Source organism: Geosmithia morbida, assembly GCF_012550715.1.
Source record: "Geosmithia morbida isolate 1262 chromosome Unknown scaffold_11, whole genome shotgun sequence".
Taxonomy (NCBI): Eukaryota; Fungi; Ascomycota; class Sordariomycetes; order Hypocreales; family Bionectriaceae; genus Geosmithia; species Geosmithia morbida.
The window spans coordinates 885,288-912,914 of NW_023336198.1; the positions used below are offsets into that span (position 1 = coordinate 885,288).

The window sequence follows — 27,627 nt, forward strand, 5'->3', positions numbered from 1 at the left end:
CCCCCACTCTCCCCCAAACCTCGGGTATCACGGAATTGCGATATACGAGTACAAGATGCAGATGGGCCTCGAACCAAGGTGACGAGATGAAGGGTCCCGGAGGGAAATGGCAAGTAACGCCAGAGCATAAGGGGAGAAAAACGAAGACAGCAGAATAGCAGAGTACAAACGAAGGGCACCATCCAAGGGGAAAACCCATGACAGGATAGAGGACGACAAGATGAAGGGGAAAAAACGCTGTCGCCTTTACCCAACCGTCTGGCCGCTCTGCTCTCGTGCGCTGCAGACGCAGCGTGCGCACGCGCGCATGCTCATGCTCACCGAATCTCTAATTCTATATACATGTATCATCAAGCCGACGAGTGTTCCGGAACATTTACAATCCAACTCGTCTCGCTCGCTCGCTCTCGCTCACTGTGCCGCGCAACCTCCCCTTCACCCCTATCTCGCTCGTATTGCAGGGAGGTAATTCGACACATGCTGTTCGGCCATTCTGCCAGCTAAGCCAGTCGTTCATCCGACCAGCCTCACCCTGAGGGGCTCCTAGATAGTCATGCCTACGACCATGACATTGTGCTCCCTCCGACTGCCCATCTTCACCTGTACCTCCATTAATGACGCCAAAAGTGGAACACGAAAGATTGAACAAGTAGATGAGAGAAGAAAAAAAAGGGCCTAGACCATAGTCCCTTGATGCCAAATTTCCAGGTTTGGTTTGGTGATCCTGGAGTGTGCCTCCTTGGGGGCAGAATGTGATCACGGGGCAATGGCGATTGGATGTGCGAAGCCGGTCCCATATCGTGAACGATCTACCCCGCGAGAGGCAGTTTTAACAACCACGTCTTAACCGCCTAGTTACTCACTTCCTCGTAGTGTCGTCGCGGTGCTATAGAAGAAAAAAAAAAGAGGAGGGGCGCCCGTAGTGCAGCCCCTTGTCCCATTGAAGAAGAGAGGAAATAAAAGAACAGGGAAACAAATGAAGATGACAAGGAGAACTACCAGAGTTGTGTCGTGTGGGATGATGGCAAAACCTGTTTACTCGCCGAACTGGGCGTAGAATGCCCTCAGGCCCTTTTCGGCTCGAGAGTATTCGGACTTGAGAATGCTCGTCGTCTTCTCAATCTTTTCTAGCATCTGCTCCTTGTCTTGGTTCGGCGTTCCGTCGAGGTTCTCGAGCTTCCCGTAGCGCTGGATCTTTTCGCATGCGTCGCGGACCTTGATGAGGCCGATGGTAGCGGACGAGCCCTTGAGGAAGTGACCGAGCCTGTAGATTTCGTCCATGTTGCGCTCCTCACTATGGAAACGGTGGGTGTTAGGACGCAGGTAAAGAGTGATCGCATAGGTCTTATGACGTCTGCTGGTTGCTTCTTACAGTGCTTTGTCCAGATCTTGCAGAGTCTCCTCAACCTGGTCAAAGAAACCGAAGATAATGGACACACTGAATTCATGATCGTCGGCGTCGTCCATCTCTATGATCTGACTAAAGGTCATGATGTCCAAGGCATCGCTGGGGAGGAACTGTTGTGCGGGGGTCTGCATGTTAGCAAGTTGAACGGGAGGAAAGGAACGGAGACAGGCAAGGGAGGCAGGTGTTTGCGGCTGCCAAGTAAAGCGCGGAGTTGTGAAGGGGGAAGAAACAGGGAGGATGGGAAGAAGAGGGGAGACGATGAAAAAGGAAACATGTACGTCGCTAATGTCTGCAGTCATGGTTGCGGTGCAATGTGCGTCGGTTGGTTGAGAGAAGGGTTGTCGTCTGGCTCGGCTCGGCTCGACGAGAGCTAACCCGGACTCGACCAATGTGTGACCGGGCCGTGGGGGGGCAGTGGACAGTTCCTGGTGATGTATGGGATGGAGGGGGAAGAATAATAGAGAATCGACGGCGACCGGAGGGATGAACCGAGGAGATGCGCAGACGCCCAAAAGCAGGAAGGCTAGGTATGGGGCGGAAAGAGGATCCGGGCAGTAGCAGTAGTGTAGCCGTATTTGTCAAGAGAAGAGGTTCGAGGTAAAAGTCAAAAGGAGTTTGAAAGAAGAGAGGAGGAAGGGGAGGGGTCGCTTTCTCTCGGCAGCGGGATTAGGCCCAGGGCTGCTGCTGCTGCTGCTGAAAATCACCCAGTGTCAGTGGTGTGCTAAAGAGTCCGGTACTATTAGTCGTCCGCAGGTACTAGTGACACTACCCGCTACCGGAACTGGACTCTATAGCAGTAGATAATAGCGGGTAGTAAGGTTGGTATTCGCATGTATTGCTTCTCTCCGCCTAGGACGTCACCGAGCAGCAGTAGTGGCTTAGTTGCTGTGATATTATGTGAATGGCCCGGTCGGTAGTGGTGTGGCTATATTACGCCTAGTACGGATGGAGTACTGGCAGTGGTGAAGCAGTACTCTGCACTTGGTGGAAGTGTCAGTGCTAGCAGTGGTACTCTGTCGGGAAATGAGGTAACCGGCTAGTAGAGAGGAGAGGAGGACGAGAGAGAAAAAGGCAGTCGCACAAAAAACTTCGATATGGAGTAGTAATACTCGCGAAAACACTTGTGTTATTGCCGAATAGCACGTAGTCGACTTCTGGGTCTCTTAGACTGCAGACGTACAAAGACGTAGCCAACGAGCAGGGGTGCGAATGAGACAGCGATGGGGTCTAGTCGGAGAGAGGCAGGGCTTTCGAATGGGTGGTTGCAACCTGGGCTACGTTGGTGGTGGGGATCAAGGAGAGGAGCATGTGATGAGCGAGTCTTTTTTCTTCGCTCTCTTCTTTCCGTGTGTAATGTGTGTGTTTCTTTTTCCTAGCGAGGAGGTACTAGTAGTGGGTGGTGGAGTAAAAACGGTCTAGAAGCCAGACTTTGTTTTTTTCTTCTATCACATTTTCCCCATCTTCGCCGAGTTTGCGTGCACGTCGAGGACGATAGAGACGAGGTCCTGTCCTTACCTGTCCTTGCTGAAGTAGGGCCAGCTGAAATATGGAAGTTGTCCTCTTTTGGATAGAAAGAAATGGAAGAGGATGAAGGAGGGGTGATGATGGAACCTTTAAAAAAAAGCAAAGACGGAAGGAGCGCTGATGAGGGGCAGGAGCAGGGGGCGGGGGGGGGGGGGGGGGGGGGGAGAGAGAAAGGTAAACTTGGTTCGACACCATCAGTTTTGAGGACTTTGGTAAGGAAGGGATGACGACGGAGGATTATATTATTACATATAGGAAAACCATATATTTTGCTGATCCGGGATGATGACATTTACAGGAGTTTCATGCAGAATCTGTGATATAGAGTAGCATTGCTGTCAGCGCCGCTAGTTTCCTGTGTTTATGGTAGAAACTTGAAGCCGTCGACGTTGACTTGTCTAATCATGCATCCTCTAATAGAGTAATTTGACAACCCATTGCAGGTGTTTGGGTAGCATCCATCTCTTGACCGGTCGGGGAGGCCTATCATAGCAGAGCATCGCTATCATACCCCGGCTCTTGTATCACCACTAATACCTCTGCTAGAATCACCGACTAGTATTCGTATATGTTGGGACGACACGTTCTCTTTCTTTTACTCTTATTTTCTCTTCGTGGGCAATATCGTACCCTTTCTTTGGCCTTACTCTCACTGCCCCCCTTGACCCCTCTAAATCTGCCCCTCATCTTTCCAAAGCCCACTGCACGTACCGTGCAAAAAGGCCACAGCCCGCGCACCTGCCCACTGCCGGATTTGCATCTTCAGCTGGTCCAGAGCCCGGGATGTCAAGGTGCCGCCGCTAACTAAGAAAAGTAGAGTACAAGCCCATGCCCCGACTCAGCGGTCATACCGCTGTACGATTAGGCGTGCAGAACCCCGTGCAGCCGATAGACTGCCGCCCGACGCATCATCCTGTGCGTGCGTCTACGTAGGCATCATTGACAGTTTCAGGCATGCAGAAGGGTACCGTGCATGAAACGGTCCTCCGAAAAACGAACTCAAGGGGCAGAAAAGCTGAGATTTATAATAATACTGTAAGAACATGGAAACATAAAACAAAACACAAACATGAGCGGAGAACCAGCAGCAATAACGGCCGAAACTCAGCCCAATTTTTCCGTCAGGGAATAAGACTGAGCGAGACCCGCCAGACCACAGAACTCGCTAGCTTCCTTTTTGGTTAAACGTGGACAGAGAGAAATCACGTCTATGCTTGCCACGGCAGGAACCAGAGCTGGCCTAGCCACGGCCCAAGGGTGCTTCAAAATCGGGCATACCGAGCATGATGTTATTCTTTATGGAGTAGGAGGTTATCCCCTCTTCTTCCCGTACCCCCCCAAGTATTAATAGCATGCCCTCTTCCGTTCCCGCTTCACTAACCCCCCCTCCCTCCCCCCTCCCCTGTTTCCTACCAATACTACTGTTCGGCGCCGCCCGGAAAAGAGTGACGTCATTCTACTTGCGGCGGTGCCCCCCACCCACGTCCGTGCCACCAGAGAACCAAAACATCTCTTCGGACCTCGCCCGACGAAGCATACATACATATATATATATATCATGCATAGACGCAGGACCAGACAGATACGTGGACGGAGTGTGCGCGTGTTTGTGTGTCAGAAGGGGGAAGGGGTAGGCGAGGGGAGAACACCTCTTCCTCCACTGTGTGCTGGGAATGGGAAGGAGGAGAGGGTCGTGATCAATCTCTCCCCCCTCCCCTCTCTCGCTTTCTCAACGGGAGTCATCAGATACGAATGCGACAACATATTTCTCTCGCTTGAAAAATCTCCTCTTTCCTCGCCACTACTATCCTTGGCCGATCCCACTCTTCCTCTTTTTCTTAGAGCTGTCGTAAGCAATTTACCCGTATGGCGATAAAACCCACACACTCCCAACTCGACCAAACATCTCGCCTCGACCCTTTTCGTCCATGGGTCGCAGCCCACAAGTTCCTGCAGAAATAAAAACGTCCCCGATTTATTTGTTCTCCCTTTCCGCTTCTCTCTATTCCGCTTCTATCCTTTCTTTTTCTTTTTCCTCATTGTTCTCCCGCTTTACTTACGAGTCCCCGCTACGAGCACCCTTAGGCATTCTTATCTTACCACCTTTCTTTGATTTCCCTCTCAGTCGAGTTATCACGCAAGCCGTAGATGTAATATATGATGACGCCTGCATATGCAACAAGTACCCGAATCAACTATGGTGGGTTGATCTTGCACAATATGAAACGAAGCTGGGAGCAAGAGCCTATGCGTAGAGAAAGTAATGAGTAATCTTAATAATACTGACTTATCCATGTTAGAACATGACCTTTGTAGCCACGCTCAGAAGCCAAGCTGCATCTCCCCACGGCCCTTCCTCTCCTTTTGGAGGGTCAATTCTCTCATCAGGCGCATTAGACACCCCTTCGAAATGCCGTACCGCCCAACTACTCCGCCCTGCCAGCTTCTTCGACCGCCCCTCATCCTCCTCACCCGCTTCTTCTTCTTCTTCTTCTTCTTCTTCATCTTCTTCACTCCCTTCTTCGTCATCTTCATCTTCCTCGACAGAAAACAGGGTCCAACCAAAGACATTGCTGAGCCATGTGCCCCTATCGGCTTTTCCACGACGCACCAAACGTCTCACGGCCGCCTCGTCGTCCTGCAGACCACAATCGCCGTCAACACCACCGAGCTGCTCTAGCCTCTCATCTAGGTTGATAAAGTCCGGGCCCTGCTGGTGCACGCTGTCGTCGTCGTCGACGGCGGCAGAGCCAAAGTAGGAATCCTCGTGGCTGTCGGTGAGTGTCGGCATCGGCGAGGCGAGTGAACTCCGTCGTGTAGCGCTGTTAGCCCTACTGGTCAGACGGCTCCCGCGCATCGGCAACTTGCCGTGATGGCCATTATGGTCGGATGCAGCCGCCGAGCTGCCTCGCCGGCTGCTGCCCGCGTCCTTCTCTTCGTCCAGCTCCCGCTCGAAGTCTCGGTCATCGCCCTCGTCCTTCATGCTTACTAGGCTCGTCGAGCTCTGCCGTGATACAAGCCATGCCTGACCCTTGAACTCGCGCGCCTCGGTGCTTATCAAGGCGCCAGTGCGGAAGAGCCAGTCGCTGTCACTGTCACTGTCCTTGGGCCCTGCTCGTCGCTTGGGTGTGGTGGCCCCCGGCGTTCTGGACTTCTGATGGAGCTGCGTCGTCGACTTGCTCTTCGTCACGGGACCTCCTTGTCCCGAGGCGGAGGCTGTGCGGTGGTGCGAGTGTGATCGGGGGCCGATGCCTGGTGTGCGCGATAGCAGGCGCGGTGTCGTAGGGGCTGATCGTCCTTCAATGTAGGACGTGCTGATCGTCGCGTGAGCGCGGGTACCGGCAGCGTCATTATCGTAAACGCCGCCGCTTTGGTCGTGGCCGGTGAAGGGCATTTTGGTCGTCAGGGGCGCCAGGGTCAGGTGATTGAGGTTGGTGGAGGAGCGGCTCTTTCGACGGGCGCGCTCGGCGTGGAGAGGGTTGACGGGTAAGTCCATGGTGGCTGGCCCCCCTGCAGGTAATCGTACGACAGCTGAGCTGGTTGATGGATAGTACTGGATGAGAGGAAGTATTGATTGATGACAATGAAGATGATGAGCCACCGGGGAAAGGGAGGCTGGGGATGGGGAAATATGAGTCTGGTGAGGAGGGGAAAGGGAAGGACGAACTAGCACGCTTTGCACGCAACTTGTCACGGCAAAAACAGGTAATCAATACAAGAAGAGCATGCCGACCTACTCGTACAGGTAAAGCTCGAGCTACTATTGCATGTACGAGTACTCCCGTCCTCGGTACTCGGCGCTCGTAGCTCTTCTTAACTTGGCACTTCAATTGTTGGGGAAGATTGTGGAGGGCGGCATATGCCCCACCAACCTTCTTCTCCGGATATTACTGCAGACTAATATATGTACTCATACAGTGTATTGATGTGTTAGCACCTGCTCGTCTTGATATTTGTCCAGAATTCCTGGCAAAGGCTTGAGCCAACCTTTGTGTTTGCTGGCCAATGATAATAGTGTGGGTAGGGGGTTAGGTGGCTGCTGCCGAGGTTCTGGCGACAATTGCTCTGTTTGTGAAAGGGATGCTGAAGCAGGCTAGAACCACCAGATCTGACCAGTGGACACATAACCGTAGTGTTGGACCCATGGGTAATTTTCCAAAACTAGCATGTCCGTGACTACGGTTTGCTCTATATCTCTTATTTTCCTCGCTGATGAGAAGGTGAGTTGGTAAAGATGCGGTTCTGTCAATGTGTGTGGGGGGGCACTGTACAATCCATATCGTTAGGCATTAGGCGCTGGAGTAGGCGGATACTTGATATCCGGGGTACTCAATGTCACTATCTCGCTCATTATAGGGGCGATGTGACCTATTGATGCTGACCCCTCAAGTATCTTTTCTTACCACCACCACCATTGAGCTTTCCGCGCTAGTGGTGGGGCGGAAAATTCTCGAGACTGACCTCACGTACCATCCCACCAACATCCAGATATAAAAAAACAGCACCACGACGAATAACTTACCCTTTTTTTTTCCTCCTGGGATATTCGTGGGATAAGATAAGAATTTTGCGCATAAAGTAAAGTAACCACCTCAACAGCGGCTTCCTCTCTCATCCTTTTTTTTCTGGGCGGGCTTGACCCCCCATGTCAAAGCAGGTGCTGCCCCTCATCCTCTGAAGGCGCACTCATGCGCAATCTACGCAACCTCTGGTTTGGCCGCTGGCGGCACCAAGATATCACATCTGTCTGCTGGGACTCGGAGAAGGACGGCATACTGTGCACCGTTGGTCCCACGTCGCAGAGCTCCAGAATTGAGCTTGTCCGTGTCTCTGAAGGTCATGACATGTCAGTTTCACTGCTACCTAAACTTGAATCTCATCCTTAAGGGGGGCATCGCCAGCTCACATCAATCCCAGCTCGCATGTTACGGTGGCCAACTGGGATGCACCCAGTCCCAGCCCCGACCTGATGGTCGACAAGGTTGTGAATCTGCAGTACCTGAGCGGCACAGGCACCGCATGCCTTGTCCTCGAGGGCGGCGACATCGTCACGGTGCAGGAGGACATCGGTGGTGGCGGCGCCCAGATCGAAATAATGGGATCCATCGACGACGGAATTGCCGCGGCTGCCTGGTCTCCGGACCAAGAGCTCCTCGTAATCGTGACCAAGGCCAACTCGGTCCTCTTCATGGGCAGCACCTTTGACCCGGTAGCTGAGGTGAGCATGACGGTCGACGACCTGCGAGCGTCCAAGCATGTCTCGGTCGGCTGGGGAAAGAAGGAGACGCAGTTCCAGGGCCGCGGCGCAAAGGCCATGCGTGACCCCACCATCCCCGAGAGAGTCGACTCTGGTCTACCCAGCAGCTATGAAGACGGAAAGGTGACGGTCAGCTGGCGCGGCGACGGAGCCTTTGTCGCCATCAACGCCGTCCAGGAGGGTGAGCGTAGGGTCATCCGCGTCTACTCCCGCGAGGGCGAGCTTGACGGTGCTAGCGAGCCCGTCGATGGGATGGAGAGCACACTGAGCTGGAGACCCGCGGGCAACCTCCTTGCGTCGGTACAGCGTATCGGGACGGAGCGTGTCGACGTCGTCTTCTTTGAGCGCAACGGCCTGCGCCATGGACAATTTACCCTACGCTCTCCCGAGTCGTCCACTCCTGTCCCGGAGCAGAAGCGCATATGCCTCGAGTGGAACACTGACTCCACCGTGCTGGCCGTGGTGCTCGACAACCTCGTTCAGCTGTGGACAATGGGCAACTACCACTGGTACCTGAAACAGGAGATTCCCATGGACCCCGACTTTGTGTCGCTGTCGTGGCACCCGGAGAAGGCGCTGCGCTTCGTCGCCGCCTCGTCCGACACTGTCATCTCCGCCGAGAATGTCTTCTACACGGCCAGGGGGTCGACCCGCATGCCCCACGATAACGGCGCCGTTGCCGTCATCGACGGTGATGTGGTCAAGCTGACACCTTACAGGGGTGCCAATGTGCCGCCGCCCATGGCCTTGTTCGACCTCGCGCTCGAGTCAGCGGCCGTGGACGTTGCATTCGGTCGGCGCAACCAGACCATTGCTGTCCTGCACCATAAGGGTGTTGACATCTTCGACTGGGTCCGCAACCCAACCGATGGCCGTTTCCTCAAGCCAGAGCTCAAAGCCAAGGTCCCCTTTGAGACGTACAATATCCCAGAGTACCACGTTGCCCTGCGCCTGTGCTGCAGTTCCATTGGCGAGTTCCACTGTATGAACTACCAGGACGGCCTGGGGTATCTGCAACTGGGTGTCAGTCTCGGAGAGGATCGAGTCCAGAGGATGACACTCCTTGACGACCACCATACTCTCGTTGCCACGGCCACGTACGAGGACGACAATAAGGATGCGGTAGAGGGTTACGCGCAGGATCGCAGTGGCAAGCTGTATCGCCTGTCTCATAACGGGAATCAGCTGCTGCATATGCAATTCCGCATCCTCCTCCCGCTGTTCGAGATAGCCAAGGTCGACGGGGAATTGGTGGCCTTTGGTCTGTCGCGCAATGGTCATCTGTATGCCAACTCGAAGCTGCTGGCCAAGAACTGCACTTCTTTCATCCTGACGCCGAGCCATCTTATCTTTACTACCAACAACCACCTTATTAAGTTTGTTCATCTGAATTCAGACGCGGAGGGTAAGGGGACCATCTCCTTTTTGTTTTTTTGTTTGTTTTGTTTGTTTTTGTTTTACACAGTTCTAAAGGAAATATTAATTTGTACTATTTCTAGGACTCGAAGTCCCAGAGGATGATCCAGAAATCGACGAGCGCTGCCGTAGCGTCGAGCGCGGTTCCCGCATCGTCACCGCCATCCCCACAAACATGAGCGTCATCCTACAGATGCCCAGAGGAAACCTGGAGACCATCTTCCCACGTGCAATGGTCGTCGCGGGTATCCGCAGTCTCATCGAGGAGAAGAACTACGGCCGCGCTTTCTCGTACTGCCGCACCCAACGTGTTGATATGAACATTCTCTATGACCACAAACCCCAGCAGTTTCTGGAGAATGTTGGTCTATTCCTGGACCAGCTCAAAGAGATCTCCAACATTGACCTGTTCCTCTCCGGACTTCGGTATGTTCATTCCATGAGATGTTATCAAGCATTTTCTGCCTTTTCTAATATGGTTATCGTAGAGAGGAGGATGTGACGCAGACGATGTACAAGGACACGAAGCGCTCAAAGAAGGAGGTGGCCGCCACCGCCGCCCTTCCCAGCGGACCCGAGTTCAGTCTGACGGATACCGCCAAGCCGACGTTGTCCAAGGTCAACACCGTCTGCGACTCCCTCCTCAAGGCCCTCCAACCCCGCAAGGCCAGGCACCTGCAGAACATAATCACAGCCCACGTGTGCAAGGACCCGCCAGCACTCGAGGACGGTCTCAGCCTCGTGGCAGAGCTGCGTAGGGAAGATGAAAAGCTTGCCGAAAATGCTGTGGAACACATCTGCTTCCTCGTGGATGTGAATCGGCTGTACGATCATGCACTGGGCCTGTACAATCTCGACCTCGCACTGCTGGTGGCGCAGCAGTCGCAGCGTGACCCCCGCGAGTACCTCCCCTTCATGCAGAAGCTGCACGAGCTGCCTGAATTGCGGCGGAAGTTTGAGATTGACGACCACCTGGGCCGCCAGAAAAAGGCGCTACTGCACTTGCAGTCCCTCGACGCCTTTGACGAGCTGTGCGCCTACGCCTCCAAGCACCTCCTGTATGGCGACGCCCTGAGACTGTACCGGTACGACCAGGCGCGGCACAACACCATCATGGGCCTCTACGCCGCCTACCTCGAGTCGAAGTCTGCGTACCGCGAGGCCGGTCTGGCGTACGAATCGTTGCACAACTTCACTAAGGCGATGAGCTGCTACCGCGCTACGGGCGCCACGTGTTGGCAGGAGTGCCTGTTTGCCGCACAGCAGCAAATCCCTCCGCCCTCGGCAGACGCCATGAACGAGCTCTCGACCACGCTGGCCGAGGCTCTCTGGGAAGCAAAGGACTACGCCGCCGCGGCGACAATCCACCTCGACCACCTCGACTCTCTGGAGGCAGCAGTACGCTGCCTGTGCAAGGGATACCACTTTGCCGAGGCGATGCGGCTGGTCGTACAGCGGAACCGCGCCGACCTCCTCGTCTCAGCAGTGGACGTTGGCCTTGCCGAGGCTCTGGGCAGTACAACCGAGTTCCTGGCCGACTGCCGCTCTCAGCTTGGCGCCCAGGTCCCCCGCGTGGCCGAGCTCCGCCGCAAGGCGGCCGAGGACCCCCTATCCTTCTTCGAGGGCGAGCGCGCTGGGGGCGGCGACGTCCCCGACGACGTATCCGTCGCCGCGAGCTCCCGTCTCGGCGCAGGCACGTCGGCCAGTCTATTCACGCGGTACACCGGCAAAGGATCGGGCGTCAGCGCCGGCACGCTAGGGACCGGCGTCAGCCGCGCAACCAGCAAGAACCGCCGTCGCGAGGAGAAGAAGCGCGCACGCGGCCGCAAGGGCACTGTCTACGAGGAGGAGTACCTCGTCAACAGTCTGCGGCGACTGGTCGACCGCGTCACGGGTGCGAAGCCAGAGGTCGAAAGGCTTGTGTTTGCCCTCGCGAGAAGGGGGATGCCCGAGCGTGCGAGGTCGGCGGAGGCGCTCATGGCTGATGTCGTGGCTGCGTGTGAGCGTGCCGTCCAGGCCGTCTTCCCGCAGGCGCAGGCACAGGCACAGGCTCCCAACGGCAGCGAATCGCCGCAAAACGATGCAGCTTGGGCACCCGCTACAGGTGGCGGGGAAGCCGTGTTCCACGAGTTCGTGCGGTCGCAGGGCCTCGACGTTGCGCCCCCTGTTGTTGCCAAGTTTGAGAAGCTGTCGTTGCTCGGGGCGTGAGAAGGCAGTTTCGATTCGCACTAGTTGGTTGTATGTTGGAAATTAGAATATAGATGCATCGTATGGAAACGCGAGAGCCATGGGCTCCATCTCCTCTTGAATCCTTCGAAACTACACCATGGAAAGTGATGAGGGGAATGCGCGCGAAAGTATGTATTGATATCAGATGGGATCTAGGAATGCTGCCTGCAGCTCTCCTCGCAAGCCGTAACATATATACGCATCTACCTCGGACCCCTTTGTCCTCGAAAGGGATAGGCATCTCCTGGCGTTGAACAATTGAACAGAACAGAACAGAAGCAAAACAGAAGAAGCAAAACAAGCAAGGATGTATACATATCTACCAACGGACTGAAGCGTCAGGTCAGTGCCTACCCACACGGGTGACGGGTACACTGGCCCTATCGGATCCAATATGGAGTATGAGATTCTTGGCGTACGCCGCCGCCGCCATGGAAGCATAGCCCTGCCAGTTCTTGTTCTTGTGCGAATCGGAGTAGTCGCAGATGCCGCGTATGGCGAGGCAGGGGACATAGTTTGCGATACCAGCCGTCTCCATCTCGAAGCATGCCACACCCTTGGACCGAGCCAGCTCGTCGCGCACGTGGGGATTCCTAATGAGTGCATTGCCGCTAGCAATGAGCCCATAATGGACGACGGGCGCGTTGGCATCCTCTCCGCGTCTCTCCTTCCGGAGTTCCAAGGAGGCCGGGTGGCCCCCGCACGCATCGCAGCTGTCGCAGAGGGATCCTGGGTCCCGCACGTGTTCGAAGGTTGACCTGTACAGCCTGTCGGTTGCTTGCGGGGGGCGCGTGTACTTCTTGCGCCGCCAGATCTTATCGAGGGCCCCGTCAATGTCGTTCTGCAGGACAAGGCTCAGCCTGCCCTTGGTAGCCCGTTGGAGGCTGCTGGCGGCGGCGGTCAGGATCGGCGGCGGCTGGTTCAGGCGCTTCGCCCTCTGAAAAACCCCGGTCTGCATGCCGGTCCAGACGTCGTACTGGGCCACGCCCTCCACGCCGCCACTGGGGACCCCGACGACGACATCACCGAGTCGTACGTCGTGCCGCTTTGAGGGGGCGCCCCCGCCAACCCCGACCATGAGGCAGACGTTCACGTTGACAAAGGTGCGCACCATGTCAACGACTACGCTCGCCGCCGCGGCCGTCCCGTACTCCCCGTCCGGGAGCGTGACGATGACGACGTTGTGCCTGCCGATCCGGCCTACTGTGTAGTTGTTGTCATCGCGCGAAGGACGCCCGGGAGACTCGTGCTTCTCGTCGAGGAAGATCTCTGCGCCGACGCCTTCAGACGTTAGGGCCGCGATCCAGCCAATGGTATACTTTCGAGGGTCTGACATGACTTTGATGATGCCAATGGATGCCGTTTGTCAAGTAGTACAGTGGACGGTTGATGCGATTCAGATATGTTGTGTAAGTTGCGTGATGAAGATTTGATTTCGATGCTGTGTAACCTGTACTGCGAGAAAGAGCTCGATGAGCCTCCTTTTTATACCCAATTCGAGTTTCGACTAATCGTACACGTTCTATTGATAACTGAGAGTCGAGACTCATGAAGAACATGGGCGCGTACAAGTCCAATGCGAGTTGCAGGGAAAAGCGGAGCGGAACGGCGGTTATGACGGGGCTAGTCATTGCCTCAAAACGTGCGATGCAGTCGGTCTACCTCCATGCGCAGCTGGCCTGAAACTACCTGTACATCTAAGCGCCTCCCAAAATTGTGTGAACCATGCTGCATTGCGACATGGACGTCCCGTTGCGTTGAATTGTGGAACATGTTGGCGGTTTTGCTGTTCCTCTCGCTTTAAGCGAGCGGCCCCTTGTCGGCCGCCATCAAGGCGACCAGGCCATGTCCGCGTCTATTGGGACGACGTGTAAGCCAGATGAAAGAAAAGAATAGGGAAGCAACCAAACGCTTACGCGCGCGCGGTGCATGCTTACCAGGATGTACTCGGGGCGACGGGATGTCTTTCCTCGACGCCTTCTTGAGCTGGTGGTCGGTGCCGAATCTCTTGTCTCGCTCCGCGACGAGGTCGAAGTCGAGCTGCCCGTCGGCGGTAAAGCTGGTCATGAGTTTCGGACCACCGAGGGGGACCTTGTCACCCCGGTCCGTCTGCCAGAGGTGGTAGACCTTTCCGTAGAGCTCGATGACTTGCTCCATCTCGCGCTTCTCGGCCAGCTCCCAGGCGGCCGCTGGAACGGGCAGTGCATTGGGCATGACGAGCATGCCAGACTTTACCTCGAAGACGTGCGAGTGCCACAGCTTGCGCTCCTCGGCGGGGAGCGACTCGTATATCCGCGGAGACACCATGTACTCGATGCCTATCAGGCGAGCGTTCTTCTCTGCCGAGTCGTAGAGCAGGCACTGACGCACTTCGTCGTCTGCAAATTCCGGGAGCGACAAGTAAGCACGTGGCTGGGGAGACTGGAAACGGCAAAAAAAAGAAAAGAATGAAGAGGATGGACGGTTTCACGTACTGACATGGGCGCAGTAGTGGTTCGCTTCTACTGCCCTGGAAGGCTCGTCGGCATATGCGTGGAAGGCGTTGAGATGCGCGCAGATGTTGTGGATTGGTTTGAAGCTCTACGCATTGTCAGCACGCCGTCTGCCAGAGCGGCCATGTCACAATCCGTATTAGACGCAAATGCGGAAGGCCAAGAAAAGGCCAAGAAAGGATTCACCTGTCCTATTGAAGAGCCTGTTGTCAGGATCTTGTTCTCGGTAGATACCGGCTCTCCTGCTGTTTCGTTGGTCAGAGGCAAGGGTTCCATCATGAGCTTTGCGTTGGAAGGAGCTGATAGCAGCAGTAATGTTATTCTGTGAGAAACGTCGCAGGTCAATACCCTAGTTCGTTGTCTTCTTCTCGTCATGTCTTGGTTCGATCCTGTGTTGCTTTTGGTGTTTTATCGTTCTTCTGTAGAGCATGTATCCGGATCTAAGACGTCACCGGCCACAACGAGCTCCAATAGTCATTACATGTTACGATGCATGTAGGATGCATTCGAGAGTGAGTGTGTGTCAGGGAGTGGCAATCTTCATCATATACCTGGTTTTGTTCAGTGACTGGTTACATGCCGTGTTGGAGTTGTGTGAGATATGAAATGTTCCTAATCACCAAGGATGCGTCGGTTGACTGGCTGGTTGAACGGTCGCTTTGATTTTGGGAGGTAGTTGTGTAAGTCTGTAGATATTCCATGTGCCTTTGCACATTTTGCAGCTTCATCCGGAAAAATATCTTTATTTTTATTTTTATTTTTCTTCTTTTATAAACCCCAATTTCTTTCAAGATCATCTCTCTTTCATCGTGGGATTACATCCACCCCCCTCGCTCTCCATTAGATTATTTACTACAGCAGACCATCTCACCTCCCCGCGGAGAGGAGGTAACCTCCATCTACAGCTATCGTCTCGCCGTTGACGTACTGGTTGCTCGCAGCAAAGAGCATTGCTTGGGCCAAGTCTTCGTCCTTTCCCGGACGTCGGGCTGGAATTCTGTCCTGGTACCTCTGCTTCTCGATCTCACTCTTCTGCTTCTCGTCGCTCCCACCAGTCGTCATCTCGCTGGGGAAGACGCCGGGGGCGATTCCGTTGATGCGGATCTTGAGTCCCGCATCCGCCACCTCGGACGCCAGCATACGCGTCAGATGGACGGCCGCCGCCTTGGAGGCGTTGTACTCAAAGTGGTGCTGCGACGTCTTGACCATGCCGGAGATGGAGGTGATGTTGACCACCGTGGCCGACCAGCCAGGGTGGTTGTCGGTGGAGGCCTGGAGGAGCGGCAGCATGGCCGTGGTGGTGAAGTATGTGGCGGCTACGTTGGTCCGGTAAACGTTGGTCCAGTCGTCAAACGTCGCTCTGGAGTCGTCGAACAGGTTCTTCTTGAGCTCCTCGGCCGACTTGCTCTCGGCTACGGGGAAGGACTCCCCGTCGATGCCGGCGTTGTTGACGAGGATGCTGAGAGACTTCTCCCGCGACTTGATCTCGTCAGAGAGGGCCGCTATGCTCTCCTTCTTGGTGATGTCGGCCTGGATCGGAATCAAGGTGCCCTTTGCATCCTGGCCGTGGGTGTCTGAAGCTCGGTCCAGCTTCTCCTGCGTCCGGCCACAGATGTACACCTTGGCGCCGTTGGCCGCCAGGGCCTGGGCTGCCATGAGCCCGATGCCGGAGCCGCCGCCTGCAGTAGCGGAGCTGATGTCAGAAGATGGAATTTCCACGTTGCCGAGCTTCGAATTCACCGCCGGGTGGGGGGAGCCTCTGCGTGAACTAACCGGTGACAAGTGCGACCTTGCCAGAGAGGTCAAAGAGCGACTGGCTAGAAAGGTTGCTGGTGTTGGACATTGTAGAATAACTTCTGATGATGGAACTTGTTGGGCTGAGAGGCTTTTGGTGGCTGACAGGCCCTTGGTAAGAACTGCCTCTGGCAATATATACTCTCATCGAAGTACGACCAAGAACGCATGCCGATGCAGTCGATCTAATACGTCTAGCCCCCAGTGACAGGAAACCAACAGGCTTGGTCTGTGGCAGCATCATGACAGCCTGATTATGTATCATAGATGATATTACCCCCCTCCGCCAAAGGCTTCTTTTATCTTCGTATACGTAGGCCAATCTAGACGCGGGGGCTTGTACTGTATGTATAATATTGCATGTTGCACGTAGTTCTCTCGTACTGCCAGTGAAGGAAACGGTGGAACGGGACGATTGAATCCATATATCGATGACGCCACACGAAGCGCACGACATTCCTTTCGGAGTCGTAATACATTTGAGGTGCTGCAAACCCCTCACTTATTGGAGCTAGAATGATACTTTTCATTCTTGGGGAGAGAATGCTGTCGTCATCGAGGGAACCAGGGGGGGGGGGTCAAGGGTTTTCTGACTAGAACCTGTTTGCCTCGCGCTATCAAGGAACTTGAAGAGAGAGCAGATAGATGTATACGCTTCCGACCTGCCTATACCTGTTTGCATCATTTATGTTCCCGCTCTTTTCTTGTGAACAGGGAGAAAGTTGGCATGATCGGCGTCTGTTCTAGTCAATCCGTCATCTACATCATGGTCGGTTATGATGGATGGAGATCATGTGATGCGATATGATGACATCAACCGATGCCAGTACTAGACGTGTGCCATCATCAAATGATCTATCATTACATTGATAAATCTGGTCACCCACTATTAGTTGCACTCACCTCCAGGCCATGACCTCAGCGGGACGAGAGAACAGCGGTTCAGCTATTGAGATGTTGAGACAGGCAGACGGAGCCCAGGTGTCAAAGGCCGGCCACACCTCTGCATGTACATTTTGATATCAATCCGCTGTTGACCGCTCCTAGACGTCTATGGGAGCGGATAGCGGCCAAAAATCCGTGGAGACGGGATGGTATCTCTGACATGCTCCAGCCCTAGCAACCAACATATGACATGCTCCAACCTGATACCGAACGTCGTGTGTGGTACGGTGCCAAAGTCTCTCATGAGAGCCCACTGACCCATGCGTACGCCTCGTCGTCCGTCCTATTTCCATCCTGCCATGGTTCTCAGAGAGCGTGTGGAAGAGCTCGAGTACCGTTCCCTCTTCCATCAGCCAGGTCTGCACCTTCATGAGCGAGACGAATATGCCACCGGCGACTTACATGTCCCTGCTTCATGAAGAGGATGTCACCCTCTGCGATGTTCTTATCAGGGACCTGGGCGACAGCCACCGAGATTTTTGCCAACGGAAAATCCACTATCCAGACATGGATCTTGTCCTCCCAGCACATCATCAAGCAGAGTCCGCGAGCTGGCGAGATTTCCTCGCTCATCTCCGTCTTTGGCATGTAAGACATCCTAAGGAGTCCTTGAGGAATGACAGCGAGAGTAGTCCGGCCTTTTCATTTGCCACTGTTCAGGCAAACTGATAGAGCCCTTCCATGCAAGGCTGTCTCAGAACATGATTCGCCAAGGGCCGAATCCATGCCTTCATCCGATCAAGAGCTGATACGAAGCTGACGCCACGGTCGACGCCCGTGACAGCCACCTCATGCGCTCCCCTGGAAAGTCTTCCCCGGAGATTGAGCCCTCCTGGGTGGGGAGCACTGGTTTGATTGCTAGCATCGGCCTCACCCTCGGACCGCAGGGCCTCTTGTGATGCGTCGACGATGAACCTTTCGACCTCAGTAGGCCGTGACTGCTTTGTTTCCTCCATCGTCCGCTAGGGAGCCATGTTCTGTCGAGACGGCGGGGACAAGTGATATATCGAGTGTGTGGAAACTCTGCGCCGACCCTAAAGGACGAGCAGGTTCGAAAGCGAGGAGGCTGACTTTCAGTTCATCAGAAGTGAGCCGCCGAGCGGAAATACATGGTGGCAATATCCAAACGGGAAAGGAAGGGGTTAAAGGGTGACCTTTGCCATCCAAGCTTTCAGTTCGGGCTAACTCCACCTGGCCTACCATAACGTCTGGAGAACAGATGGGACGCGGAGGGAAAAAAACAGCGATATGAGCGGACCAGCCGGGAGGCGGCCGCAGCTGATTGTCTGAATCGGGCGGCAAATGGACATGCCTGGGGTGAGGTGGAAGTGTCCGAACATGTGCATGCATATATATATATGTATATATATATATATATATACAGTAGACCGAGGGAGAAGAACTTCTGTGCCGCATGACGGGGGGAGGAGCTTCGAGAGGCGGGGGTGCAAGAAATGATGCAGGCTGCTCACTGCAGGAGTCATTGCGAAGCATTCGTCGAGGTGAGATCAATACTCCAAAGTACACGCATCTATAGGACGTAAGCAGAACATCATCACCCTCTACATCATCTCCAACACGCCATGTCATATTATTATCTGTCCTAGCTGTGGACATGTATTCGGGTTTCTTATAATGAGAGATCGAATCTCAATTGGAAGTTGGTATGCTCGTATAGGCATCTCTAACACGAGAGACGAGGCGTTGTTGGGTTCCATTGATTTACTACGAATATGTAGAATTGAAAAAAAAAGGCCATGGCAGGATTCAAAATTAATGAACAAATGCCTTTTGTTTTTCAGAAAGAGACATCAAGAACAAAGATAAGATATAAATAAAGGAATGAAAACACCAGGTAAGACGAAAAGCAAAAGAAGGATAAAACCCAAGACTTCATTGCATGTCAAATCAATCGTCTTTCTTTCTTTGATCCATCATACAAATCTCATCCAAGGCAGGGGCTTTGAAAGCCGTGACAACCACATAAGATGATGAGAAAACTGATGCTGGTACCCCAACATCATCGTATAGGGAGGATGTGTGTAGAAACCTCCGAGGAAGGGGGGGGGGGGGGGGGTGGATGCAGTCCGCCCGAGGAAAAAGCTATGTAGCAGAAGAAGCCAAGAGGAAACGAGAAATCTCTCTTACGCATCCTTGACATCCTTGGCGGGATCTCCGGAGGCCTGGATAGATCCCTCCTTCTCATTCCCCGTCGTCGCATCTGCGCCACCCTCGGTCACATCCTCGTACTCTTCTCCCTCCTCGTCCTCCTCGTACTCCTCGTACTCCTCATCGTCGTCCAGACCGCCATTCATCTGCTGCCACACCTCCCTGCGTATCCTGTCGTCCTTGGCCTGTCTTGACCTCTCAACCTCCTCGAACCCGCCAGACTTCTTGAGCTTGCCGGCGCTGACAAAGTTTCTGATCTCCTGCTGGAGGAGGTTGTCGTTGCGGCCCGAGAGCTCCTTCTGCCGGAGCTTCTCGGCGCGCTCGATGGCCTCGAGCCGGTTCTCGTGGTTGGGCTGCAGCGCGCGCACCTCGCCCAGCACGCCCTCCTTGGCCGCCGTCGGGTCCAGGCTGTTGCCCAGGTTCTCGAGGCCGCGCGAAAACTGCCGCGCGTTACCGGCGCTGGCCCCCGTGCCGTCGTCCTTGGACTGCTCCTTGGTCGCCTGCTCCACCAGCACCAACGTCTCCGACGCCTTCTCCAGGTCGTCCCGCAGGTCGACCAGGAGCTCCTCCATCAGCCGCAGCTCGTCGCGGCCCTGGCACACGTCCTCCAGCTCCTTCTCCCAGATCTTGGTCCACAGCGGCTTCTCGTGGCCCAGGAAGCCCTCCATGCGCTTCAGCTCCTTGGTCAGCCCCGCAATCTCCACCGACACCCCCTCCAGCTGGCGCGGCAGCGGCCGCACTCCCCGGTGCACCACGTCCTTGCGCAAGTCTTCCACCAGGTCCTGCAGGTCGTCGACCTTGCCCACCAGACGGTCCGAGTCAGAGTTCATCTGTTTGCGGCCCCTGGACACGTATGAGTAGCCCGCGTCGCCCTCCATGTCCGGCGCGCCCGCCTTGGCCACCACCGCCTTCACCTTGGCCGCCTTCTGCCGCACGCTCGCCATCGAGGCTTGCACCTCCGCCTGGAAGTTGCTGTACGTCTGTCGCACGACTGCCAGGTCCCGCCGCAGGCTCTGGAGCTCGCTCTTCTGGTCATGACGCAGCTTGCGCCCGTGCATCGTCCCGGGCCTCGAGCCGTCTGCCGGAGGCGACGACACCGTCACCGTCGCCGTCGGCGGGTTGGCCAGGAAGCTTGACAGCTCCTTGGCAGCCTCCTGCTGTCGGTCTGACACGCGCTGCAGGGCGACGTTCTGGTCGTCGACGTTCTGCTTCACCTCCCGCACGATCTTGGTCAGGGCCGACATGCCATCATCAATGTGGCGCTTGACCTCGTCCAGGGGCTCGACGTTGAGCACCAGCACCGTGCGGTCCTTGACGTCCGACAGGTCCTCGAGCTCATGCCGCACCCCCGACACGGGGTCCTGGATGTAGATCTCGGGCAGATCGGCGCCGTTCTGCTGCGTGCTCCACGAGAATTTCTCGATAAACGCCAGCTGCAGCCGGCCGATAGACAGCTCGTCCCGCCCCTCGGGCAGCACGAACTTCTTCACCTTGGACTTGTACTGCAGGAACAGCGTCAGGTCGTGCGTGGGCGTGGGGGGTGGCGACACCTGGAAGTAGGACTCGCTAGGCTTGTGGTCGCGGGGCGCCGGCGGCGGCATCGACTTGTCCTCGGCCTTGGACACGTCCGGCGGCCGCTCCGTCACTGATGGCGTCGCGGGCTCCGGCTGCACATCGCCAGGGAAGGACGGGGCGTCTGGAGGCCCTGCCAGGGTAGCACTCGGCGCGTACGCGTCGTCGGGCGTCTTGGCCGTGGGGCTCTCGGGGTACGACGGCAGCTGCTGCGCCTTGGGATCCTGGTCGGAGATCGAGGCGGTGGCGACCGAAGGTTTCCTTGCCGGCCCCCCGTCATACCCGCCATTACGCTGGTGCCTACTGGCGCGGACGGACTCGCGCTTCTGGACTGCCCGCAGCGATTCGCGATTCTCCCTCTTGCCCCGGTTCGGCACCGGTCCGTTCTGGGGCAGCATGGGAACGCCATTAGCAGCTCCCCCGAGGTGCTTCGAGAGCTGATACTGGGAGTATCTGCGCGATGCGCGGCGCTCCAGGTCACCCCCTTTCTGCAGGGCTGCCAGGGCGCTAGACTGGTTGTCTGGCGGGGGCGGAGGCGGAGGCGGGGGGAAGGCGTCGACATTGAACTCGCCCTTTGCCGGGGGCATGGCCCGCTCGTCGGTGGGGTAGGGCGGTAGCGAGGCCGCGTTCTGGATGGAGTTATTGCCCGGCAACGAGGACGGGAACTGGTCGCCCATTTCAGCCGAGGGCGCGGCCTGCCCCCTCTGTGAGTTATATCGTCGGCTAGGGGAGGGATTCCGGGCGGCCTGGGGCGGAGGGGGCTCGGTCCGCGACATGTCGGGCCTGTAGCCGTCATCTATGCCTTCTTCGAGGAGGTTAGAGAGACCGCTGTTGCCGCTGTCGACGGTGCTGACGCTCGTTGCCCTCTCGGGGATGGGGTTTCCGTCGCGGTCGCGCCACTGCTGCTTCTGGCGCAGCTTGTGCTGTTTACGCTTGAGGCCGTGGAGGAGGTTGATGATGATGTCTCGTATGCGGGGCAGGTACCTTTCGAGGTTCTCGGAGCTGGCCTCTTGGCTGAGGGTGGCCTCGAGGATGTGACGTAGGAGATCGGGTACGTTGCCCAGGTCGGATACGTCGACGTTGATGGCGCTGAAAGCACGGCAAGCCATGTTGAATTCGTAGCCGAGGCGGACGTAGACGTCGGACACCTGGGCGTCGGAGGCCTGGCCCCGCGACCACTGGGTGAGGGTCTCGAGGAGCTGCTTTGTAGCGACAAGGAGGTGGGTGACGCTCTTTTCGATCTGAGAGAGGGGGACATTTGAACTGCTGCCTGGTGAAGTCTATGGGAGGAGAAACGTCAGCCAGACCATCCGTATATTTGACTCGTACCCGGGCCATCATACCTCTTTCGTCATCCTCCTAGAGCCGCTGGATTGGCCAGGTCGACCGGAACCGGTAGACGGTCGACCCTGGACACCGGGCGAGATGGACCTGATCGGTACATTCGGAGGCGGCCCAGGATCCCCCGGCGGCGACCGGCGTTGGAAGCTGCGCTGTGAACCCGACTGGGACTGCATGTCCATGATATCTGTCGGGGGAGTGGACCCTGCTGTGCGCTCTCGAGGGGGAGGGGGTTCGTGACTCGGCAAAAGTTCTCTGTCGAGGAGAGGAGAGAGCTCGGTTGACCGTTGAGAGAGGTCAGTGAGGCGGACGTTGGACGCGACAAAAGACGTTGTATGTTATGGTTCGTTGATGAGAGTTTATTACGCGGCACCGTTTATGGGGTAGGGGAGGTTTGCAGCTGTACGGGTAGAAAACATCAGAGTACTCGCACGAGAAAGAAAGGGAAACAAAAAAGGAGTATGGAGAAGAGAAAGCAGCGAAGAAAGGAGCTGTCAGCGCAAAAAAAAAAAAAAAAAAAAAATTAAAAGAGAAAAAAAAAAAAAGGGACAGAGAACAAAGAGAGTAATGATGGGTGGGAGAGATTGTGTGTGTCGGAGGATGAGTCGGAGGTTGGTTGGCTGGCTGGATGGATGGATGGATGGAGGGGGATGGATGGGCCAGGTGGCTGTCCGGACGGATTCTGGCTCTGGATGTGGATGTGGATGGCTGGCGACGATTAGGAGAAGGAAAGCGGCGGCGGGATTGAATCAAGGACATTGGAGGGTGTCGAGGCGGAGATCCACTATTATCTGACTACTCCAAACCTGCAAGCCACTGAGGCCAGCCGATTCCCAGGAACCTCTCCAGGGCAGTCCCCCATAATCGCTCTAGGTGGCATTGCCCTATAACACTCGCCTGTACCGGCCCCGCCGTCTCTACCTGAGATCGCAGGTTTTTTTTTTTTCTTTTTTTTTTCCGTATGGACGATGGACGATGGACGATGGACGATGGACGATGGACGGGGAGGCGATGTCGACCTGTACGCTCGACTCTCGAATTGCACGATATCGTGCATGTGTCCAAGTCCGCAAGGTAGCACCGTATCCTGCCCTTCAGGCCTTCACGTTTCAGGAGCCCTGTCCCTGTCCGCCCCGCTGTACTAGCACGGCCTATGCCGCTGTTCCTGGGCGACGCTACTCTGTATGCCTGCTGCAATTGCCGCAGGACTCTCCATGCGAAGTGCAGCATGCGGCCGGGGGGGGGGGGGGGGGGGGGGGGGGGGGGGGGGGGGGGGGGGGGGGGGGGGGGGGGGGGGGTTGGTTTCTCAGAGAAGAGAGATGGAGCTCTTGACATGGAGCCCGAGTAAGGCCTGTTATTATCGTGTCGTATCACGGACTCTGATCTGTACAGATTACACTCTACAATGATGATGATCAGGTCCTCTCCTCTGGTCAGAGGTGCATCTGCGAAACAGCCAAAACACCCTCATCACCCCTGCACCCCTCATGCATGCCGGACGGCACCCACGTTGTCGTGGCCTGGGCCTCCTCTTCTCATCTCTTCGCTTCTCTTTCTTTCGTCTTCTTCGAGTTTCTTGACTCTTCTCTCCCTCCCGACCTCTCTCCCCATCCGGCACAGCCCGTCATCATGGCAGCGCTGGTGCCCCGTGGTGTTTCCGTGTCCGAGTCCGAGCACCATCACAGTATTACATCGTAGCAGTTCGTATCCAACTCGGGCGCCACAGACGTACAGATGAGCCTCGTTGCTATCATTGGCGAAGGATGCCACTGTTCGCCTCTGGCTACCAATCACATGCAGTACGCATACACACATACACACACACATATACACATACACACACACACACATACACACACACACACATACACACACACACACATACACGCACATACGCGCACATACACGCACACTGACGGGGGTGACCCCTTGTGGGATGGCAGGTCCTTCATCCGTGCAGTATGTAATAGCCTGTCAGCTGCATTGATACTGCCGGCCACGCCCATTTCCGCAGAGTGGCTGCCTCGGAAGAGTCACGCGACACAGCGGTCCAGCTGTTATGCCACCCAGGTCGGATGCTACTACGAGCAGGCGGGTCGTAATATATTGGCAAAGCTCATAGATTAGCTCTGTGGGGCGGTAGATAACGCTGAGATAAGATAAGATACGTCAGCAGACAGACAGCGCTCTACGTCGGCAGCAAAGCAACAGTCAGGGACACACACAAAACGCCGACGACGACGACACCGACAAGTGGAATAAGCAGGCCAAAACATACTCGTCTCACCCCGCTCTCCTTCCTCGAATAATGCAGCCAGTATGGACGGACCCGAGGCACCGCTAATTTCGGACCGCCAGCGTCACCGAGGCCTCCAGAACGACGGAGAGGATGACGACCCGATCGCCCCGGTGGCCGAGCTGCTGGCCAAGCCCGGGACCAAGCCCAGCGCATTCGTGCTGCTGCTGACTCTGGCCGCGGGTATCAGCGGATTGCTATTCGGATGTAGGTCTCGATACGTGTCTCTCTACGATGCCCTGGCTCCCTCGCTATCTCCTCCCTCCCGTCCCCCCTTACATATTCCTACGATCCGCCTTTGATAACACCAGACAGACGATACGGGCGTCATCTCGGCGACTCTCGTCTCCATCGGCACGTCCCTGTCGGGCCGCGAGCTCACGTCGCTGGACAAGTCCGTCATCACGTCGTCGACATCCCTCTTCGCGCTGGCAGTATCGCCCCTATCGTCCGTGCTGGCCGACAAGCTCGGCCGCAAGCGGGTCATCCTATACGCAGACGGGCTCTTCTTGGCCGGGTCGCTGGTGCAGTGCCTGAGCGGGAGCGTGGCGGCCATGACGGCGGGGCGGTGCATCGTGGGCGCCGGCGTGGGGGCGGCCAGCTTCGTCGTGCCCCTCTACATCGCCGAGGTGGCGCCCTCGTCGCAGCGCGGGCGGCTGGTGACGATGAACGTCCTCTTCATCACGCTCGGCCAGGCGGTGGCCTACATCGTCGGCTGGCTCTTCTCCACCTTCGGGACCCGGGCCACGGCGTGGCGGTGGATGGTCGGGCTGGGCGGCGTCCCGGCGGCGGTGCAGGCGGCGGTGATCGTGCTCATGCCCGAGACACCCCGGTGGCTCGTCAAGGTGGGAAGGTCGGCGGCGGCCAAGCGCGTGATACAGAGGGTCAATGGCCAGGATGGGATGGCCAGGTCGGCCGCCGCCGACGCCGAGGCCGACGCCGAGGCCGACGCGCTCGTCGGCGAGATCGAGATGGAGGCACGGCAGGAGAGGCAGGCACGGCAGCTGAGGCGGCACGGCTCGCGGGCCTGGCTCGGTGACTGGCAGGAGCTGCTGAGGGAGGGCAAGAACCGCCGTGCGCTGGCCATCGCGTGTCTCCTCCAGGGGCTCCAGCAGTTGTGCGGATTCGTACGTCCTCCCCTGTTCTCTCTACTATGCTTCCCCGCCTCGTGCTCGGCTCGGATACTACGATGTGGAGCTGACACGCACAGAACTCGCTCATGTACTTCTCGGCCACGATTTTCACCATGGTCGGCTTCCGCAGCCCGACATTGACGTCCCTCGTCGTGGCGGTGACCAACCTGATCTTCACCACCGTCGCGTTGAGTCTGATTGACCGCGTCGGGCGGCGACGCATCCTCCTGCGGTCCATCCCCTTCATGATCGCAGGTCTCCTGGCGGCAGCATTCGGCTTCTCTCTCATACCGGCGCCGTCGTCGGAGGGTCGGGACGGCAGCCGGGAAGCGCAGGCAGCGTCCGGGTTCGGCGCCCCCATCATCCTGGTGAGCATCATGGTGTACGTCGCCTCGTTCGCCCTGGGTCTGGGGAACGTGCCCTGGATGCAGAGCGAGCTGTTCCCCCTGTCGGTGCGGTCGCTGGGCAGCGGTGTGGCCACGGCGACCAACTGGGGGTCCAACTTTGCCATCGGGCTCACCTTCCTACCGCTCATGGACGCGCTCACGCCCCCCTGGACGTTTGTCCTCTACGCGCTCGTGTGTGTTGGGGGCTACGTGCTCATCTGGCGTATATACCCGGAGACGGCCGGGCTGTCTCTCGAGGAGGCGACGGCGCTGCTGGAGGATGGATGGGGGGTGAGGTGACGTGAGGGTCGATGAATTCTGCATGGGAGTGAAGGGGGGGAGGGTGATGATGCGTGACGCGTAGATCTATGCTCAGCGTGACGGGTATCACTGTCTGACATACCGGTGGCCGGGAGTGTTGTCGGGGGGGGGGGCGAGATATCCATGTATACCGATGTGGGATGCTGGACTAGGCCATCTGTCATCACTCAGCCGGGGGGGGGGGCGACGACGGCCTGGTGGTCCTCGGCCTTGGCAATGGTGTAAGGTACAGGGGAGAGTTGATGGGCGGTCTGGCTCCTCGGTGAGCGAGCTTCGGTGCTCTTCAAAATTGGCCCTCCTACACAAGGGGAGAGAATCGTTGCGGAAAAAAGAAGAAGAAGAAAAAGAAGGGGAAAAAAAAGAAAGGAATAGAGATGAGACAGATACAGTAATGCCTAGTGAAAATTATCAGTCCGACGAGGACCGTCGCGTCGCGGCTCGTCGTACCCCCGTCTCCATGATTCAATGCGGCCCCGCCAGCCGAGTCCGGATTATCCATGGATGTTCCACGGATGGTGGATGCAGTGATTCTGACCAGACTTTTGACGATTTCTGATTTTGATGAATCTCTTGCCTCTTCTCTCGCTTTCCGACCGACTCTCTCTCTCTCCCTCTCTCTCTCTCCCTCTCTCTCTCTCCCTCTCTCTCTCTATTCTTCCCTCTTCCGAGACCTTTCCCAAGACCTCTCACGAGTCCCACCCACGCATCCGCATCTCGACATCGCACTACGCACTACCTTGGTAATTCGGCATTTCGGTGCCGGTAGCGTGAGTCGGGATCGGCGCATATGCAGCCTTGGCTCAGGATCTCTTGCTCCTCGTAATGATAGATACCAATACTACGGAGCGTCACTACTCGTAGACTCCTGCTACTGGAACTCCGGCTATGACTGTTCGTAGCGATACCTGCGGTCGATAGTCGATAATGCTGATAATAATGATAATACCGGGTACGAGTATAGCAAGTGATGGATAGTACGGAGTGATGCAGATTGCTCGTAGCATTACCGACTACAGCCTACCGGTATTGGTATCCATACTACCACTGCGCCCTCTGCCCACATGTGGGAAGCACCGGCGTTGAGTAAACAAATAAAAATATAAACAATAAATAATAAAAATAATAAAACTAAAAGGTATTGATGCTACTGCAGTCTACAGTCTCTAGTACGGTAGTATCCCACGGCAGATCCAGACGCTTACGTATCATTGCGGGGATGTATCAATTGATCACTGTGAGCTTACAAGGTGCGCCTTGCCATTGCCCCGGCTTCGGCCTTCCCGCGTCTTCGCATATGCTGTTACTCGTAGAATAGAATTGTGAACCGGCTCGACATGGGGGGGG

General features: G+C 56.3%; 9 protein-coding genes across 9 annotated transcripts; 3 read left to right on the top strand and 6 right to left on the bottom strand.

The window, feature by feature from the left end:
• Positions 1-1,035: 1,035 nt before the first annotated feature.
• GMORB2_2059 (osomolarity two-component system, phosphorelay intermediate protein YPD1) lies at positions 1,036-1,707 on the bottom strand (the record flags this gene model as incomplete). Its single annotated transcript, XM_035464039.1, has 3 exons — positions 1,036-1,294; positions 1,373-1,533; positions 1,687-1,707. The coding sequence occupies 3 exons, from the start codon at positions 1,705-1,707 to the stop codon at positions 1,036-1,038; spliced, it is 441 nt and encodes a 146-aa protein (XP_035320303.1).
• Positions 1,708-5,228: 3,521 nt separating this feature from the next.
• GMORB2_2060 (uncharacterized protein) lies at positions 5,229-6,428 on the bottom strand (the record flags this gene model as incomplete). Its single annotated transcript, XM_035464040.1, has 1 exon — positions 5,229-6,428. One exon carries the CDS (start codon positions 6,426-6,428, stop codon positions 5,229-5,231), a length of 1,200 nt encoding a protein of 399 aa, XP_035320304.1.
• Positions 6,429-7,620: 1,192 nt separating this feature from the next.
• GMORB2_2061 (elongator complex protein 1) lies at positions 7,621-11,813 on the top strand (the record flags this gene model as incomplete). The annotated part of the gene is made up of 4 exons (XM_035464041.1): positions 7,621-7,778; positions 7,850-9,594; positions 9,689-10,031; positions 10,094-11,813. 4 exons carry the CDS (start codon positions 7,621-7,623, stop codon positions 11,811-11,813), a joined length of 3,966 nt encoding a protein of 1,321 aa, XP_035320305.1.
• Positions 11,814-12,177: 364 nt separating this feature from the next.
• GMORB2_2062 (Phosphorylase superfamily) lies at positions 12,178-13,170 on the bottom strand (the record flags this gene model as incomplete). The annotated part of the gene is made up of 1 exon (XM_035464042.1): positions 12,178-13,170. The coding sequence occupies one exon, from the start codon at positions 13,168-13,170 to the stop codon at positions 12,178-12,180; it is 993 nt and encodes a 330-aa protein (XP_035320306.1).
• A 493-nt stretch (positions 13,171-13,663) lies between these two features.
• GMORB2_2063 (Protein of unknown function (DUF1264)) lies at positions 13,664-14,314 on the bottom strand (the record flags this gene model as incomplete). Its single annotated transcript, XM_035464043.1, has 3 exons — positions 13,664-13,689; positions 13,772-14,246; positions 14,309-14,314. The coding sequence occupies 3 exons, from the start codon at positions 14,312-14,314 to the stop codon at positions 13,664-13,666; spliced, it is 507 nt and encodes a 168-aa protein (XP_035320307.1).
• An 879-nt stretch (positions 14,315-15,193) lies between these two features.
• On the bottom strand, positions 15,194-16,169 carry GMORB2_2064 (NAD(P)-dependent dehydrogenase, short-chain alcohol dehydrogenase family; the record flags this gene model as incomplete). The annotated part of the gene is made up of 2 exons (XM_035464044.1): positions 15,194-16,005; positions 16,100-16,169. The coding sequence occupies 2 exons, from the start codon at positions 16,167-16,169 to the stop codon at positions 15,194-15,196; spliced, it is 882 nt and encodes a 293-aa protein (XP_035320308.1).
• A 3,040-nt stretch (positions 16,170-19,209) lies between these two features.
• Positions 19,210-22,329, bottom strand: GMORB2_2065 (Actin interacting protein 3; the record flags this gene model as incomplete). Its single annotated transcript, XM_035464045.1, has 2 exons — positions 19,210-22,086; positions 22,150-22,329. 2 exons carry the CDS (start codon positions 22,327-22,329, stop codon positions 19,210-19,212), a joined length of 3,057 nt encoding a protein of 1,018 aa, XP_035320309.1.
• A 1,447-nt stretch (positions 22,330-23,776) lies between these two features.
• GMORB2_2066 (uncharacterized protein) lies at positions 23,777-24,274 on the top strand (the record flags this gene model as incomplete). Its single annotated transcript, XM_035464046.1, has 2 exons — positions 23,777-23,814; positions 24,091-24,274. 2 exons carry the CDS (start codon positions 23,777-23,779, stop codon positions 24,272-24,274), a joined length of 222 nt encoding a protein of 73 aa, XP_035320310.1.
• Positions 24,275-24,466: 192 nt separating this feature from the next.
• GMORB2_2067 (MFS transporter, SP family, solute carrier family 2 (myo-inositol transporter), member 13) lies at positions 24,467-26,262 on the top strand (the record flags this gene model as incomplete). Its single annotated transcript, XM_035464047.1, has 3 exons — positions 24,467-24,650; positions 24,759-25,570; positions 25,654-26,262. 3 exons carry the CDS (start codon positions 24,467-24,469, stop codon positions 26,260-26,262), a joined length of 1,605 nt encoding a protein of 534 aa, XP_035320311.1.
• Between the last annotated feature and the right edge of the window lie 1,365 nt (positions 26,263-27,627).